This window comes from Leptosomus discolor, chromosome 22 (genome assembly GCF_034619465.1).
Source record: "Leptosomus discolor isolate bLepDis1 chromosome 22, bLepDis1.hap2, whole genome shotgun sequence".
Taxonomy (NCBI): domain Eukaryota; kingdom Metazoa; phylum Chordata; class Aves; order Leptosomiformes; family Leptosomidae; genus Leptosomus; species Leptosomus discolor.
The window spans coordinates 3,187,897-3,207,234 of record NC_141412.1 but is presented as its reverse complement, the minus strand read 5'-3'; the positions used below and the strand labels follow the sequence as shown (position 1 = coordinate 3,207,234).

General features: G+C 46.6%; 1 protein-coding gene across 1 annotated transcript in view; it reads right to left on the bottom strand.

Annotated features, from left to right (window-relative positions):
• Positions 1 to 19,338, bottom strand: part of POU2F3 (POU class 2 homeobox 3) — a 41,918-nt gene that overhangs the window by 14,128 nt on the left and 8,452 nt on the right. Inside the window, exon 4 of the mRNA XM_086476855.1 lies at positions 11,237 to 11,271. Within this exon, the coding sequence (XP_086332981.1) occupies positions 11,237 to 11,271 (35 nt within the window). The remainder of the gene's footprint in view (positions 1 to 11,236; positions 11,272 to 19,338) is intronic.

The window sequence follows — 19,338 nt, the reverse complement described above, 5'->3', positions numbered from 1 at the left end:
CACAATGTGAGAACGAGAGGTGGGTTTGGCAAAGGACCGGTTCCCGATTTAAAAACAACAACATCTCCCACTGCTCCTTCCCCCATCCCTGGAATTCTCTGGCTCCCTCCTGCGCAGTGGGCGGGAACCTGGGTGTTCTTGACAAATCCTTCTCCCCTGCACCTATTTTCATTGGATTTGGGCTCAAATTTACCTCTCCCTCCTCTTCCTCTCCCCAACAGGCCTGCAGCTGGCTAATTGTTCATTAGCAGGAGTTCAAGGTATATCCAAAACTTCTGGGATGGTTCATGCAAATCCTGCACCTTCATTTTTTCCCTGGCTAAACCGGCAGTATTACCAACTGTACATTAAAAAAACCAAAACCGAAAACCCCAAAAAACCACACACATTGTGGGCGAGGCCACTCAATATCATGAGACTCCCTTAAAATAATGTAAATTTCAAATTAATAAAACAAGGGCAGGAGTTGACTTCTCCTTTCCCAGTGCATCTGACTCACATTTGCAGGCATTTTCTACAAATATGAGGAAAGTTTTCTTTAAGGAACCAAAAAAGCTTGAATTTATCACAGAACTGCCTCATGTAGGTATTTGATGAGAACCCTGCTAAAACATTGCAAGTGAGCAACAGTGATTTAGTTAAAACCAGGACCAGATCCCACTGTGGTTCCTCAGGACCTTGGTTTTACATGACGATCAGGCCAGATGAGGAACAGGGAACAAGAAGTCATTGGGAGATAACCTAAGTTTCTTCCCATTGAATATGATTTGGGGAAATAACACTGTCTAAGGAAAAATGATCTTATAAAGCAGCGGGACCAAGTAATGCACTGCAAATGCATCCCCCTCACCGTCGGCTAGGGAGAGGTGTGGAGCCTGGGTTGACAGCTGTGAATCTCCAGGCACCTTCTTCCCCTTGGGCTCGAGGGGAGTCTCTGGGCAGGGCTGGGAGCAGCTTCCAGCTCCTCCGGAGGAGGTAACGGCAGGTGGCGGCACCGGTACGTAGAGCTACCTGGGGCTTCTCCAAGATAGGAAAGGAATCACACTTGCAAATCTCAAGTGGGTGTTTTCACAGCCTTAAAATAGGGTCAGCTGCCCCCAAGCAATCAGAGTGAAAAACACAGGAAGGGTGACTGGATGGAAAGAGAGTCCTCTCATTAGTTGGCTAGCACGTCTGCTGGGCCTGGCCAAGGATGGATTGTTTCTTACCTATCTCTGGCCTAAAAACAAAAACAAAAAGCAAAACAAACTAAGAAACATATTGAGGGCGATGGAAAATGATCAAAGCTCTTCAGCTTGCTTGCGTAACCGATTTGTGGAAGGTGTTTCATAAACATTTCATAAGAAGGAGAATTATGAAGAAAACATCTCCCAACCTGCCTGCAATTACTGCACAAACTCTTCCTTACCAGTAGGAAGAAGGGGAGAAAAAAAAAAGTACATCTGTTTTGTAACTGATCTGTGAACTTTTGGCAAACATTCATCTCGTGAAAACATCCTGCAGACATACAGCAAAGCTGTAAAAAGCCAGCCTTACATGAGGAGGTTGGAAAGATTCACCCTAGCAGCCTTGATTTCACTGCATGGAAGGCCATACCCTTCCGACAGACCGGCCAACCCACATTTGATTCAATGGACTGACAGTCAAATCGCATCGATTGGGCAGGACTCTGGCTGCAGCCCTCCTCATATAAGCCCAGTTTAGGGTCACTGCTCACTGGTAATCTGAATTGGTCTTCCTCATCTATTAGACACCCAAGCAGGCAGCCTGAATGCAGTCCCAAGCCACCTCCTTTTGATGAGCACTTCTGATGTAATGTTAAGAACCTCTCCGTCATCCCCTTCGCAAAGGTAGGACCCACAGACTGATTCAGCACCCAGAGATGGTTTCCCCAAAGCTAGCTAAGAGATCTCCATACCCTGTCAGAGCGAGGCCGTTAAAGCCATGCCAGCCTTCTCCAGTACCAGTTATCAGGCAGGAACCACGGTCACTATTGTAAGATAGAAGACAATCATATTTGTTGTGTAGTTTCTATTTAGACGGTAACCGCTTTGAAACATATTTATCTGCCTTCGTATCTGGCTTATCTCATAGTCAGCAACTCACAACAGTTTAAGAGTTTGACTTACTCATATCCCTCCCTCGCTCCATAGAGTGGTAAGGCTACTTCACTGGGTAGAAGAGGATCGGGTCCACACAGACTTAAGAGGGTCTGAACCAATTGCCCCTCACTGAAAACGAACAGCATGGTTCTTCCAGGGCTGCATCACTCACAAAGCGCTATTCAATACAACAGGTCTGTCTGAAGCTGCCCCAAAGTGATTTGCCTGAAGTCAAGGGAGGAATTTTTAGGACAGAAACAGGTATCTGGATACAAGGCTATTGCAGTTCACTAAGCCTTCCCACCTTCCAATGGCGTAAGCGTACTTCTCTGTGAATTACCTGCACACGTGGGCACCATAAAATAAAAAACACACTAATAAAAAATTATAGCAATAATCATAATGGGCTTGCAATTACTATTTCCACATGTACCATCCTGCACGTACGGCAAGGCTTAACAGACAACCAGGAAGAAAGCAGAAAACCCTTATGTCAATGCAATGATATTCACCCTATAACATTTGATATCCTTTCACACTGAAGGGTGGGATTTTTCAGAAGCTGTCAGCATGACAAAAGGGAAGTTAATCCCATGCTGAATGTCTAACAGACTATATCCTAAAACTCAGCAATGGCAGCACTCTGAAAAATTAAAATGTAATCCCTAACCTCAACACACCTGCATCACAGCTATATAAGGCCTTTAAGTTTATTAGTTGAGGCCTGGTCTGATATGCTTTATCCTCTAAGCTTCAGCTTGGGAAGCTAATAGTTGTGCCTTAGCTGTAGTAAAAGTGGGGGTGGGAAATCAAAACTTACAGAGTAACCAAGCTACATGCTTCCCAAAAGAAAACAAACAGAACCGCACTCAGGTTTGCATTCACGGGCTTTCTGATACAGTATTTCCCTAGCATTTTTTATTTTAAGCAGAGAACAGGAAAAAGAAAGAAGTCACCTCTCCCCTCAAAATGGTCACGTGTAGCACAGCAGGCTTCAAAAGCAGGCGCTGGGCGAGGGAGTGGAGAACCAAAACCAGAGGTGGGAAGAGCACCTGCCCTGAATGGCCACACTCGTATTGGTGCCTGCTCAGGTAGGCACATCCTGATGAGGGGCTGCTCTCCACATGAGAGACTGCAGCCTCTGCAAGAGCCTCAGGAGCACAGAAGCTAGCTAGTTCTTTCGGGAAGGTGATCTGAGTTCATGGAGCACAGAACTGGGAAAAAGATACTGAAAAGCAACTGCTTACAGCATCTTCACTCTTACTATTGGTACTCAGGCACGTGGTACCTTCTCTGCCAAGGCCTGTGGACATGCCAAATTGGAAGCATTTAAAAAAAAGGGAAGGGGAAGGTGCCATTTTCTTGGTCAGAATGGTGAAAACCTCCAAAAAAGGCACGGAAAATAATTTCACCACCATTAAGGCTCTGATTTCGCTCATGTCTCCATTCCAGGACTCTCCCTGCATCCTCCTCCCTAGCCATCTTTAGCCCAGAGGTCCTGCCCTTCTGCCCCAACCTTCTCATGCATTGCAGCACTGCTCCCTGCATCTCTCTCAATTTCACTTGCCCAACTTCCAAAGCTCTCCAAAACTCCACCTCTGCCTACACCTTTGTGCTTATCTTCTCTGCTCCCACCCTGGGCTGCATCCCTGCCCCTTATCAATCCGATTTCACACACACCAGGCTTCATGGCTTCTCCCATGCCCTCTTGCATGTTTACACAGGTTCCCTGGAGCCTAATCATGTTCCTGTTGAAGTCAGCAGCAAAGTTGCCTTATTGGGCTTTTGCGGGGCTGGAGCTGTTCTCCAAATTCCCTGCATTAAAAATTTCCCCTTTCTGTGGATCTCTTGTCTAGGGGGAGCAAACTGTGATTGTTCCGGATTCTCTGTGCCCTCTGGCTGCCAACCAGTCACAAACCATCTAAATACCTGGCACTGCCTCCCTGCCGTACAGTACTGATGTCCCCAGATCAGTCGTCCACAAGGAGGGCAGAGCAGTGTCCACCTCGCAAGGTGTGGCAGAGGTAGCCCTTGGTAGCAAGGCACTTTCCACCACATTCCGTGTTGGAAAGGGATTACTTGGAATCAGACGGCTCCTGTGACTGGGGCTGGCTCCAGCCCAGCTCTGCAGGTTTCTCCGATTGGTTCACAGTAGTTTTGGCACCAGTTGCCACGCCCCAGGGAACCGGGACACGAGAAGAGCAGCTAGAGGGATTGCATTAAATACACACAAGTAGTATAATTAAAAAAGAAAGGGAGAGTGAGAAAGATCAACTTTGCTAGAGAGTAAGACGTAGTTTTTCACTTTGGGTGGAGGGAATGAAGCCTAGTGATTGAGGGGAAGAGAGGGCTCAGAGCCAGTTCTCTGCTCTCAACTCAGTGGCTCTGGACAACTTCTATGTGTTGGGGAAGCAGGGCAAGAGGGTTTCTTGCTAGCCTAAACCAAACATCCGACTCCTGAGGGGCTGAGCAGCCCCAGTTAAGCCCACATGGAGCGCTGAGGGATCAGCACCTCTGGGAAGAGAGAAAGTGCACTCTGATGTCAGGTTTCCAAAATTAGAGGCCTTGCTTGAAACTCCATCGCCTTCACCTTTTTATGCTACGACTTGCCGTTCTGCAAAAATTGGTGTAGGGCCCCACCCTTGCTGGGTGGTGCAGGCTTTTGATTGAATTCTTGGAGCTCACCAGATGAAAGGCCTTCAAACATTCAGAGTGCTCTCCTTGTGACCAATGAGCCATTCTCCAGTAGGCAGAAGAGTCATATCCATGCACAGTAGTTCGTGCAACTCACCACTTAAAAAGGTGCCGGGCAACTTAAATAGTGGTTTGACAGTGACAACCATGCCTTGAGCTTAGTTTCTATTGTGGAAACAATTGTTATGTCCATTTAGACAGGTTCATGAAACTAGGGCTTGTTCCTTGCGAGCCTAGAAATTATTTCACGAAGGATTATAGGACCCCAGTTAGAACAGGGCATTTGCACGAAGAGAAGACCTGTCTGTCTCTCCTTCACCTCTAAGACAGCTTTGAAACAACTGTACAAGGTATATTGCCAGTGGACCAAGGCAACAAGTGTAGGAAATACCTTATAAATATAGGTTGCTCTTTAGAAGCCTGGAAAGCAGGAGTTTGTGAATGGACTGCAGCTGAATCTTAAGGAACAGATACAATCCAGTATCTGAAGTGATGCTGGGTTGTTGTCAACTGTTATAGGCAAACATAAAATTAATTCAGTGATTTCAGTCCACCTCTTGAGAAAAAAATTTTGAAAGGCCAAATCCTTCCTCCTACTTCTATACTCCTTTCCCTCATAACCTTCCCCAGAGACTCACTGGCCTGTTTTGGAGTTCATTCCCAGCAATCTCATCTGAGGGCCTCTGCAAGGTGCCAGAACAAAACTAGCTGGAAGAAGGGGTTCCTCTACATATCTGTCCTAAGCAAAACAGTGCCACATATAGAATGAGAGGACTTTCCCTCAAGCCAGGGCTTTCTCTGATGTTTTCCCAAAGGGCTGCATTTCAATGAAGAACGAGTGCACACATACAAATTTATGCAATCAGTCTATCCCTAGGACAGAGCAAGGAAACTTCAAAAGGGAAAGGCCAAGGTAGTGTTCAGCTTAGATCCTGTGTCAGTCAAGGCAGATACGGACAGCCAGGCTGATTTCCAGTTAGTGAAGGCTCAAGAGATGAAAAGCAGATGCAAGACTTAGGCTGATACCCTGGGGCAATGTGGAGAAGAAGAGAGTGAAATCTGAATTGGTCCCCAGAGGGGAGAAGGAAGCAGGATGCGAACCTCTCCTTGAGAGGAGGGCAAAACAGGACTGGGATGGAAATCTGGAGGGCAGACTGAAACCTGAACTACCCACAGGGAAAAGCCAAGCAGGAACAGAAATGACATACAGGGAACACATGAGATTAGGGGGAGGTGGGAACACGAAGTGGAATGAAAAACTGTAAGAGAGATCCCTGGGGGGAAGGAAGCCCTGATTGAGCAAAATTAAATCTGCAGGGAGTTTTGCATCCCAGATATTAATAACAAACTACCTAGCAAGTTAGGCCCTTCTTTCCATCTTCAAAAGGATGGAAGGGAGGAAGAACTTGTCTGTGGTTGAGCACAAGACTATGAATCAGAGAATTGGAGTCCGTATCCCAGCTCTGACAGGGAGCAGGTCCCTGGATTACAATACACCTCAGTGTCCACAGGCAACTGTCCTATAAAGCATCCACTGATTTCAGGTGCAATCACGGTGCTCAGCATCTTTGGGAAAAGCCAGGTAGTCAGTCTGTGTCTGCCTCATCTGTAAGGGACAGAGTTAAACACCTCCCTACCTTCCAGAGGCACCTGGGTGCTAAGTGCATTAGCAAAGTACCTTCAGACATGTGGGTGGAAAGTACCAAACAAGGTCAGAGTGTTATTAATGGCACTGAAAAAGAGCCACAGTGATTTTAGATCTCAGATGCCGCTTGCCCACTTTAATTTCTTATATCATGTGTCTGAAGGACATTAGCTGTGAAGACCTGAGATAGCTCAGATTATGACCTCAAAATAACTGTTGAAAACCCCACATAAACCCTCAAAAATTGAAGTTCCCTTGGACAATTACTCTGTCAGATACGAACAGCACAGGGAGATGAGTTAGGTAAGGAAGTCCCAAGGGAGGAACTTGGCACTTCTTGCAAAGAGCAGGGCAGTAACACACACGAGGCTTCACTTGGTTTTGGAAGGGAGGAATTTTTCAATGGACTCAATCCCTCGCTGCTCTTTGTTGATATACTAGCAGACACACTATTGGCCAAAAAAAGTCTACTCAGGTCCTACTGACTGGGAATCTTAAGCAGCTCAATTATTTAATACTGACTGACCACTGGAAGGGAGGGGTTTTGAAATGTGTCCCTTCCAGTCATGTGCGAGAGTCAAAATGGCAATGTCTATAACCCAATGTGCAAATGAAATACGAAGCCATTTCAATTGCATATCTTATTTCCTTGTTTTGTTCTAGATGCTTCCCTTTGTGCTCTGAAGCAATACATCTCCAAGCTATCTCCTTTTCCCAGGTAAATCCATCCCAAGATCCTATTTCTAGGAAGCCTGTTGGAAAGAGATATATATCCTTATTACATCCCCTGATTGATGTAAAGCAGAGAAAATAAAGTAATAGGAGTAAAGAACCAACAGGAAAACTCAAGCTGTGTTGAGCCCTGGGACGCTCAAACACACTATAGTGCCTGCTTCTCTGCCTTAAATATTGCAAAGTCTGACGGCAGGATCATCTTTACACTGATACGAATATCAAACCTGTCATTATCATTAAACAAATGACAGCCTGTCTGCAAGGGTTAGCCTTTTGCTGGAATGAAACTGCATGACATATGTGGATACAAATCACATTCAGATCCTGCTAAGCCTTTCCTGCACTGGTCACACATAACCTTTCAGTTGCATTTCAAGAGACATATTCTTTCCCAGCACTGGAGTACAGCTCAGTGCTTGAGACCATGAAGGAGCTTGGAGAGGATCTCTCATTCCCTCCTCTGTAAGGAGAGGAGATCTGAGCACTCAGAGACTGCATTGCTGCGAGGATCAACAGATGACAGGGTGCTACACATCCTTTTCCTAATTGAAAAGAAATCAGTGATTCAGCATCTGTGTTTTTTCCTCCTCCAACTGTAGATAGATGCACAGCACTATGTGCTGGGCTACAACACTCACACCATGCACACAAGCCCTGTCGTCTCCCAAAATCATCAGCCCTAGGTCCATGTGTGTATTCCAGAAGGCAATATTATCTCAGGGATTAACTCCAGACACAGGGTGAGCTACCTGGCTCTCTAGAACAGCTCTCTTCAGAGCCATCTACAAAAACAAACAATGCAGTACTTCCTTAAAGGCTGAACACTGTGTATACCAATGGGGAAATAACCCAAACAAGACCTGGTAAGACCACAGCAGCATCGCCTAGTGAGGATCACCACATCACAGTGAGTTAAAGTTCTGATTTCAGCACTTCCAGCTAGACCTTCTCCTGGTCCCACTCAATGCCCTTTCATGGCAAGACTCTGAAGCCACATTTGCAGAGTTACTCAGTTCTGTCCCTGAAATGTTCTGGACATTATCCCAAACCATCAAGAAGCAGATGTCCCTATCCAGGTTGCCAGCACCGAAGGTGAAAGTTTATTACTGTCTCTTTGCATTTCCCTTGATATAAACAGGAAACAACCAGCATTAGACTCACTAAATAAAAAGCCAAACCAGATAGGCAAGGCAGAAGATGCTTCTTTTTCCATACACACCCTTTTCCCGCTCATTCACATACAAATTACTGTTGCATCCAGGTGGGAGGAGAGTTTGGGGGGGGGGAGAGAAACGTTTGCCAAATAGGTTGAGGGATCAGAAGGCAGCTTTCTCATAAAGCGCAGGGCTGACCCACAAACTGCAAGAAAACCTCAAACTCCACAAGAGTTTCCCTCCTCCCCATTTTCAGGGTGAGAGCAGCCACAGCAGGGAATTTGTAGGCAAGTAAAGGGGTCTAACCAGGTCACTCCACCCTTCTCTTCCCGCCTGGAGCATAACATGGGAGGGAAACAGACCTGAAATGTAGGCCATCTACAAAGACTGGGGGAGAGGCTTAAATGATGTGAGATTTATGATCTTCAAAGTGATTAGCGCCCAGCACTCCAAATAAAGTCAAAGAGAGCTCAGCAGCTCTTGCATTCAGTTTGGAGTTGGGTTTCAAACCATACTTCTCTGGCTTCAGTTTGAAAACTTGAATTGCAAGGTAACAAAACAAAAAAAAAAAAAAAAAAGCCACCCAAAACCAACCTCAAACCCCAAACCAAAATTAAAATCCCACCAACCTCCACCCCTAATGAAAGAGCTCAGCATCTGATTTTACATGAAAACACTTTGATATTTTCATATCTCCCTTCTTCCTTTTTCTCATAATTTGAAATCTCTTTGCTGAATTGAAGATGAATTCACCAATAGCTGAGGTCAACCTGAAACGTGAGTGTATAACCCGTGTGCATTTTGGCTCATGCTCATCTAAATTAATAACAATAACGGCTCAAGCATACACATGGCCTTGAGAAGGCCAAGAGAGGGAGACAAAGAGCCATTTGCACATGCCTGTGTCCACTCACATGGACTCTTACAACCCCATCCCTGACATCACTGCAAAACCCCTTCTGCAGACACCACCTATGTTCTGGGGAATCGGATCAGATTACAAAAAGAAAAAACAAAAAAAAACCCAACCAACATTAAAATGAACTTGTTCACAGGCTTTTGCTTCTTAAACCTTGATAAGTCCCCAGTCAGGTTTGCTACTCAGTTACACAAACAGATACGCTGGCACAAATGAAAGGGGTTTTGCGGTACCCCTTTGGTGGAAGAGGAAAAACAGAAGTGGGAAGTGAATGCCTCCACAGTCTCTTTTTGGGAGGAGGATGTTTCTGTCAAGAAGACTCTGGCCCAAATCCTACTAACTGCAAGGCTGTCTGCCCCCACAACTTTACCAGCATCGGCTGATTCCGTGGCATGCAGAGGACTAGGACCTTAAAGATAATGGGTCAAATCATCAGTGGGTGTAAATCAGCACTGCTTCACCGCAGTCAATAGCGTTTCCTTGATTAACCTCAGCCCAGCTTCCAGTTCTAACATCTTTGTGGTGTTGCCATAGGAAAAGTTTGCAACGTGTAACGATCTTTTACTTTCATAGCTTATTTCTGTCTTGAGGGAATTTTCTTTTATCACTAGCTATAAGCAGATTGGATTCTTCTCCTGGCGTGTAAAAAGCCTGTGCTTTGGGTTTTGCAATCCACAGAGCTGGAGACATAAGACTTTTTGTTTTTAGCTGGGTATTCCAAAAACCTGGAAGATGGCTGAACATGTTAAGACACCTTTGATAGGAAGTTACGGTGCACCCAAAACTAGAGCAGCCAAGCTAAACAAACAGCAGCTCGCTGACATCTGTCAGACGAGAGCCACCAAGGCAAGCTTGAAGGACAGCGAAGTCATGGCGAGAAGCTTCAGCTGCCCACCTGCTGCTAGCAGGAAGCCTTTGCAAAGGATTGCAAAGCTTGAACCACAGAATGCATGGTTGGAAGCAGGTAGGTCACTGTACTGTTAGGAGTGCCAGCATCTGCTTCAAATGATAGTGACTGCCTGTGGCCTTACAGCCCCTTTTGCTTTCCTTGCTTCATCTCCCCAGCCAGCCCCTGGACTCCTGCAGCAGATCAGTGGGTTATCTCTCTAGATCTCTTCTTTTTCTTTAGAAGGTCTCAGTCCAGCTCCATTGATGGCCACAGGAGTCCTTAGTTTGGGTTCAGAGAGCATTTTCTCATATGTCTGCACAGATTCAGGATCTATATGCTCTGGAGAGCTGTCACCTTCCTCCTCTTGCAATTCTGCTGTGAGATTCAGGGATTTCTTAGAGCCACATATGAAAATCTCCAGGCACTCAGTGAGACAGTGGTTATCTTTAGCTGCATGAAACAGGAGGATGACAGCGAACACAGCAAAGGCAACGGTCCCTCACATGTTCATTTGCAATTAGGGCTTGCTTGCCCTACAAGAAGCACTTGCTTTTATCTGCTGTCCCTTTCCCCACTGTCTTGCAAAGAGGAATCTGCTGTTGTAGGCAGGCCTGGTCTTGACCTATGCACTCCAAGACCTCAAACCACCTCATCTTCAGTCCTTGCTGATACTCCTGTGAGTCAGCCCAGTGCTCTTAGACTTGCATACCGCAGTGCTTTCGGCGCCAGTGTCACAAGCAGTAGAAATGTATGGGGCTTTGGGGCGGGATTTGCACATTTGCCCGTGTAACTGAGGTCCCTTTTGTTTCTGAGTGACAGTGGAAAAAAAATAAAAAGCCTCAAGCAAACGGTGATTTAAAGAAACTCTATAATTAACTGAACTTCTATGAAATTGGAAGGCCTGGAAATCAGAAGTTTAATCTGTCATTCTATCCCACAAGGGGAGTTGGGAAGAATCTATGTGGTGTCTTTAATGATAGCTTCTGACCTAACAGTTATCTCTTAGCAGTAGCTGCCTGGGACTCAGTAAGATGAACAATTAAAAAACAGTAATTCAAGAAAGCAGGAGAATACCTGGTAACCCAGGGAGCATCTTACCTGCCTGTTAAAGTCCAGCCCATTCTGTTCATTTCCTACAATGAAACAAGCAGAAAAATATCTCAGCATGAGAATGACAGTCAGCATCTATGTAAACTTTCCAGAACTTAGAACACACACAACCAAAGACATGTAGCTAGCCCACCTCAGTTTACTGTAAGAGCAAGAAGAGGAGGAGGAAGATGGAGTCAATGTAAATGCAGCAATGGAAGCTTTTGCAACATTTGGTGTTATCAGCCTTTGCTGAAGTATAACAGAAGTGCTTCTGCCTAGGAGATGCCTTGCCAAGCAGTAAGGGTGGGGAAAGCTCATTGACTGCAAGGGAGATTCCAGAAGAGGTGAGCTGGAGGACTTTACAAGTCTCCAGGGAAATCCAGGACCAAGGCACTGTACATAAAAAGCAAGAACTAACTGTGGGAGAGGCTAGCAAACAGGTGGCCGAGGCTGTTAACCAAGGATCTTCAGGAACCCATGTGGCACTGAGTAATTACGGGATATCTAAAGGAACAGAGGGTGCCGTGGGGTTGTGCTCAAGAGGCGTCTCCTTGATTCCAAAAGAGATTGGCAGGCACAGGGGGAAAAATCAGACAGGTTTCAGCCTGAAGGTACCGCACAGGCCCTCACTCATTCCCCTTTGATGATAAACATCCCCCCCCCCCCCCCCATCACACCTGCCAAATTCATCAAGAACATCACAGAGGAAAGGTTGTACGCTACACAGATATGAATGCTTTAAGGGATTCCACGAAGCCTCTTTAGTTGCAAAGGCAACCCCAAGAAACCCCTTCCTTTCCCTTTGCAATCCATCCCCTAAGTCTTTCTCTTCCAGTCCAACTGAGTTGGGTGATAAATAGTGTTAAATTGTTCACATCCCACCAGCACAAGCCCCCAGGGCTGCCTCCTCCTGTTGTTTTTTTGTGGGGTTTTTTTTCAGTATAACTTTCCCCATAAAGCATAGCCCATGCCCTGTGATCTGATCAAGCTTCAACACATCATATTTTTCAGTAGTTCGTGTGTCTTTTGCAAAACAATTGGAAAGCACTTAAGGCAGGCTGTGGAGGCAGGAGTGCAAATCCAACTCTCCCATTGACTTGCTTTCTTCAACTGAACAAACCTCTGCCCTAACCTAGTACACAGTTTTTCAGCTTGCACCATACAGGTAATATTCCCAGGTGAATCAGCATTGTTCTTTGAGATCCACAGGGGGAGCACGCTTGGTACTATTATTCATAGATGGCAAAATATTTTAGAGTCAATGATAACAATTTCATGGCACCTTGTCTCTGCTATCTAGAAACAGCTCTAGAGATTTAATCTGCAACATGTTAACAGCATTGACTGTGGAAACTGAGCTGCCTTTGTTACTCTTGTTAGGCTGAGCTGTAGGTCTTCGCTATCAAACAATACCAGAGCACAATTTCACAGCAGAAAAAGCTGTTGCCCCCCAGCTCTGAATTCTCCTCTATCTTCTCACCATCTGCAAGTCAACCTAGATCCAGCTCTGCACCTTGTCCCCCAGCCCATCTGCATTTCTGCTGTGCTAGAGCCTGCCCTTGCTTCCTGTCTTCCTCCTGACCTGCTTCTCAAAGCTTTTTCTCTTTCCAGTCTCAGGTCTCTATCTTCTTCCATGTAATTCCCTATTCTGCTAAAACCTCCAACTTGCCACGCGCTTCCATGCTCCCATGTCTCTAGCTGTAACCATCTGCTCCCTGACCACCTCTCTCCAGCTGCTCCCGCCCGAGGAATTTGTTCGTTCATTGCGTTCCAGATCTACGCCCCAAGAGCCAACAACTGCACATATAACGATGGGAATGCTGATAGTGTTAATAGATGATCGCAATCACTATCCACACACCTGAGCAGGACTGTGTGAGGATCTTCAAGGCCTGCAGTTTCTACCTTTGAAACCCACGGGGGGTTGATGCAATCTAAAGGCAGTAGCTAAAGGGAAGAAAGACAAGGAGGAGAGAAGGAGGAAATAAAGTTCTCAGTTGCTAAAATAGAACAGGAAGGAAAAGGTAGTATTCTAGTTTCTTGGATACGAGAGTTTTGCTCATGTTCAAGTGCAGCATGTTGATGATGCAAGACTCAAAGACCTTGAGGGAAATCCCTAGGTCCCAATGATGATGGTTCTGAGTCACTATCATACACCCCAAAACCTGGAACTTGAGATGTACAGCTGGAATGGAGCCTTTTCAGTCCACATCACTACCCCACCAGGCCCAAGTTCTCCAGCATATTCTTTACTCCTCTTCCAAGCTTCCCATCTCTTACTTTTTCGGTTCTTCACAAGCACATGCAACTGACAGACTTCTACCTTTCTTTTTCCCTTCCTCTCCTACAAGGCCAGACACAGCTTCCTCCAAGTCCTGCCCTCTACTTTCTTGCACATCTCACCCCAGATCGACAGGGGTGTTCAGGAGCTCCTCAGCCAGGTATTTTGTGACAGTGGAGCATACTGCAAATATGCGTGGAGATTGACATTAACTCAGTCGTAGCTTGGGTGTCTAAGTCTGAGATAACTGCCCCAGGCTGTCTTGGTAGACAGCAAGGAGAAATAGGCACCTCCAGAGGCCATTCATCTGACTTATCTTAGACGCCTATCTTAAGTTGAGATGAATGGCCCTCTGGAGATGACTATTTCTCTTTATTGACTACAAAGGGACCCAGGGGCAACTAGTTCAGACTTAGATGTCCAATAGCGAGATATTTAAAACTGGGTGAGGTGACTTCTACTCCCAGTGGTTATGTAAATGGAGCTGGATACACAAATCTCTTCAACCTTTCAGCAGGACCAGTAAGTGTTTGTGCACAGATTTATTTGCAAACAAATCTTGTCTTTTTCTATTTCAGTAAAAGCTTGTGTTTAAGCAAAATCAAAATGATTCCAGCTGCAAGCCAAGGTTTGGGTGTGATAGGTGCAACAACTCTCCTCTTTCAGTTAAGTCTGTAACTTTCCTACAAATATTTTGAAAATAGACTCTGTTTCCTCACAGTTTCTATCAACATCAGCACTCACACTGCAGTAGTCATTTCTCTCCTTAAAGGAACGGGATGTTCAAACAACGAGGATCTGCACTTAAGATTTAATCTTTTCTAGCTCCAGGAGATAAAAAGAAAGAAAAGTGTAAGTGGCAGCAGATTCTCAGCTGCTGTAAAGTGCCAGAACTCCACTAATTTTAACGGAGCTTCACGTCAGCCAACAACTTCCCTCTTGCTACACCAGCCAGACACAATGGGATCCAAAGTCTCCAGCATCTGCTAGACGCAATCCTCCCCTCCTTAAATTGCATGAAACTGGGGAAGCCCTGGTATTTACATGGAGAAAGATTGCTTTGAGCCCCTTGCACCACAGTTGCTGGGAGCTTCTCCATCAAACAAGCCTTGATTCCCCTCTTTATGGGTGTTCTGGACAGGGGGAAAAAGGCAGCGATAAGCTCAGCTGGCTCCCCATAGCACGGCAGACAAGGACTGTGCTGCTCTCCTTGGTTCACCTGGCAGCTGTTTTGCATAGCACTGGCATCAGATCTGGTGCGAGTTTGCCTGGGGAGGTTTCTCTGGGGATGGGAGCAGCAGAACAGTTCCGGACAGCTTCCCCCCACCCGCTGCTGTTCCCCCCGCCTGGAACGTGGCGTTTGCTCCGAAAACCGAAGACTAGCGCTCTATCAGAACAGACATGATTCCCACCGGAAACCACCAAGCCAGTCCAGCACTTGAGGATAAAAGCAACATAATGGGAGAAAAGTAAAATCAAGATTGCAGTGTGCCTTCATTTTTGCGAGGCAAACACATGCAGCAACGTGCGGATGTCACTTACTGGGAGTGACAGCCACCTGTGGCTTTCCACCCAACGACAAAAACAGGTCCCCAAACAGAAGGTTAACCTTATCCCCCTTCCCACCAAACTGCACACCTAATTCACCTCACAGTTTGATCTCAGCTGCACAGAAGGGACAGGGAATGAGAAGGTGATTTCAATCTTTAACAGGTGTTGGGGAATTCCCATAGGGAATCAGTTTTCTGCTGCATACAATTGGGAGGGAAATTCAGTACAGCTGAACAGCAATGGAGGAACAGTGCCAGGCAGACACCAGGCAGGGGATTCAGCTGCCTGGGCTTAGATGTCTAACTTTTAGGTGTCTAATTCTGAGCCAATTGCTCTAGGCTCCCTTTACAGCCACGGAGAGGAAGCAGGCACTTCCAGAGGGCAATTCATCTCACCCCTGAGATAGATGGCAGAGAGATGAATCACCTTCTGGAGATGCCTATTTTCATCATTGACTGTACAAGCAGCCCGGGGTGAGTAGGTCAGACTTCAGCCTCAGAGTATTGAATATCTAAAATTAAGATTAATCTCACCTATCCTGAAGATTTTAGCACTCCAGTTGATAAAGCACAATGCCATTAGAGATTGACAAAACAGGCCAGATACAGAATGCCTTTCAATGTATGTTTTCTAGAAGTTGAGAAATTAACTTGTACACATTAACTGAGACAAGAATCAAAGCTCTCACCTCAAACAACATGTGAAGTTAAAAGATTACCCAAGAGCAGGTACAGAAGAGTGGCAACAATTATAACTATAAACAATACTTGATCCACACACTGTAAATGAAGCAAAATGCTCACCTGCACTGAGAGGGATGTGGTTCTATTAAGCAAAGAAGGTAATACTCCTCAGGATTTCAGTTCACTTTGGACACTCAAACAAATACCAAGTCATAGCCCTCATGCTACTGTTCCCAGCAGTCAGACCAGCAACTTCTCCAGAACTAGCAGGAAAAGTCCTGGGTGGTAGGAGCTCATTTAAATCACCTTCTCTCCATTTTAGTGGCTACCCCTGATTCCCTCCAGCTGTGTTCAGTGGCACTGGGGAGCAGAAACTGAAGTCAGTTCCCTGGATCCTTATGTGCCCTGCTGGGACGCTTGCCATTCCCAAGCCTTCCTTAAGAAGTGCTTTTTAAAAGGAGCAGGTGAAAGTGTGAACAGGATGGGGAGTTTTCGAGGCAGCCAGAGAGAGATGCAGTTTTCATCTTAACTGCTTGCTCTAAAGATACAAACAGACCAAACCGGGGCATCGGAGCATCTCCATGGGAAGGTTAAGGCTGGTTAGCAAGAGAAGTGTATCTGTGCTGACTCAGACAGACAGCTACAGACTTCAGGGAAAACTTTCACTGAAGACTCAAGTGTTTCATTTGGGTGGAAACCCCTGGGTTATAAAAACACCTTTCCTTTGTCAGCAATGCCTCAAAGAAATGCCGTCTTCTAGTCCCACTGCAGCTCTGAGTGAAATATACCCTTCGTGTGGGGCAGGGAGAGGGGGGAGAAAGCAGGACCACGAGTGTGGGAGACTCAGGCAGTTTCCAGAAGGAAACCCGAGGGCAGCAGTTGTTCCCACGGAAAACATTTCACCTGCAGGTGCTGGGAGAGGGCAAGTCTCTTCTCTTAGACCAGAGGCAAGAGGCAGATCAGACCAGCTCTTCCTTTGCCCCTCTAATTCAAGTCAAACCAGCCTTTTGTTCCCCTTTCCCCTCCCCATCCTTTTTTATCCTCTTCCATAATGGGATGTTTAAGAAAAAAAAAAAAACCAACCTCAAACCCTAATCACCTTCATTTGAATTTCAAATATCCCCCTCCTGGCCTCCCCCACGCCCCAACTGACTCGGAGCTGGGAATATGGAAATTTCTCCTGCTTGCCTTAAATGTGGCTGTGCTATGAAAATCATCAGCCTTATGCAAATCCCGAGCAGGCCCAATTGCCATAGCAACCAGCTGTTTCCAGCCCGACTGCTGCTGCTTTCATTTATCCGGGACTTGTCCTGAGGCTGTGCATGGCTGCAGGGGGAAGAGACAAGAGAAATCCTGGAGGCTTTGAGGGAAGTTTCACGAGAGAGAGCTAGCCTTGGAGAGCAAAGGTGTAGCCAAGGACTAGGCTCAGTGTGGGGCCAGAGAAGGCCAAGTTTCCTCAAAAGACTTTGGCCTGGCAGTCTGTTTTCAGCCCAATATAAAGAGGTAACAACAAAAGGAAAAAAAAAAAAAAAAAGCTTGCCTGCTAAGAGCAACAACGAGCGCCCCTGTGCACCAAACAGCACAGCCGGAGCACCCACCAACTCGTCTCACACAAGCCATTGCCCTGCTCAGTCTGACAACCCTCGCTTGTGAACATTCCATTTTGCCTGAGTTAGAAGCAAACCCAGAGGTCAGAGACTCCATACCCTATGCCACCATGAGCCACCACGTTTACGAGAGACCCTACCCTGACACCTGCTATTGGAATACAATAAAAACCAGCCTTCTCAGAGCCCAGCAGAGATCAGGGCTCCAGAGCTGTACCCATCCCTGAGGAGAGCAGCAACTGCATCAAAGAGCCTACACCCTGGCAAAAAGGTGGGAGGAGAGATGGGGACCCTCGCTTCGGAGCTGAGGAACAGAGACACTTAATTACGTTTGTACAGCGAGTGTGCGGCCGAGAGGCAGAGACGTTGTCTCTGTTTTTCTATTTGCCCCGATATTGATTTAATGCAAAATGCACCGACATAAAGCTGGGGTAGGGGGAGGAGTTTTTTTTTGCTTGAGCAGAAGTTTTGGTGTCTAGTTTCAGAGATGCCTTTGCTTTCTCTCCTCCACTGCCAGGGGACCTTAGGTGTCTTGCGGCAGTAGCGGAGGAAGCTGTCTCATGCTGACATCCTTCCACAGGCACAAGCTGGCTGAAGTTGAGGATGCAGGGGGAAAAGAATTACATTCACAGCAGTGTCTCCTCAAAAGGGACACTTTACAAGACCATAGGACCAGATGCATCATAGCTCCTCACCGCTTTCATTTTCTTGGGGTTTAAAGGGAAGGGTCTTTCTTACCCTCAGAGAGAAGATATCTGCTTTATTGCTTCCTAATGCTCTCAGATAGGTTACCCAAGCTGTGAGGGTTAGATAACCCTGCTACCATTGCCACCACAGTCAGAAGCAGGCCAAGAGACCAGCATTCTGGCTCCATGCGCCCTCCCCGTGAAACCGCACTCCTCTACCTGGCTGCTACTCTTCCAGATCCCAGACCCAACACAGCTGGGCAAAGCTGCCGGGTCAGCCAACCACCGGTGTCCCAGGGAGCAACACCAGCTGCTCCCAAGGCAGCGATAATGCTGTAGGGCTGTCCTATATTGCACCCACATGTACACACCCCAGCTCCTCTCCCCATGTGCTGGGATGCCCATCGAGCACCCCGCCCTGGGCTCCTGGCAGGCTGGCCAGTTCCCCGTGTTACAGGGTGGGGAGGGAAGATGTTCGGAGCGCCTGCAGCTATTCAGTTACCAATGGTTATGTTTGAAGAGCTTCCCTATCGCCCTTTTGTTAAAGCTTTGGCTTCCCCCCCATAGCCTCAACAGATGAAATCAAAGGGAAGTAGCTTTGCTTGGTGTAACCTGTTTTGATCAAGCAGATAAAACGGGGAACAAGTGTCTGACACAAACAAACAGACAGACAGAGGCAAGTCCCACCTCAGCATTTTGTTGTATCAGATACAGAGGGCTTAGATAAACCACAAGAAGGGGGAGATCTCTGCCTCTCGGCTTGAAGACCAGGGGCGACACTCTGCAGTGCCAAGCCCCCACAGTTCCCATAAAAAAAATCAACCAGAACTTGCTGGCATGGCTTTCATCAGTTTAAGAAGATGAAAAGAGCTTACAGCCAAGCATAAAACTCACGCTTGTCATTACCCCCCATGGAGTCAGTGGGACTGCCTGCGAGCCCAGCCACAGCCGCCGCACGCCAAGCGTTAAACCACGCTGGCATCACACAGGAAAGGGTGAAGAGGACCCTCAGACTGGAGGGATGACCCAGTGCTTGGGCTGGGGCTGCCCTACACAACTCCTGGGCGACAGGGGAAGGCAGTCCAACTCCCGGCCCTTGTGGGAGAAACTCGTGCCTACTCCCCTCTTCACCCTCACACACACACTGCGACAAAAAAAGGCAGAGCTAAAGCAAAGGAAGCCTTAGGATTCACAGGACTCAGAAGGGTAGACGATATTCCTTAGAATTATATTTTTTTTTAACCATAGCTTTTTGTAAAATGGCAAAATTTCACTACATCTTACTAAAAAGCTTTGAAGG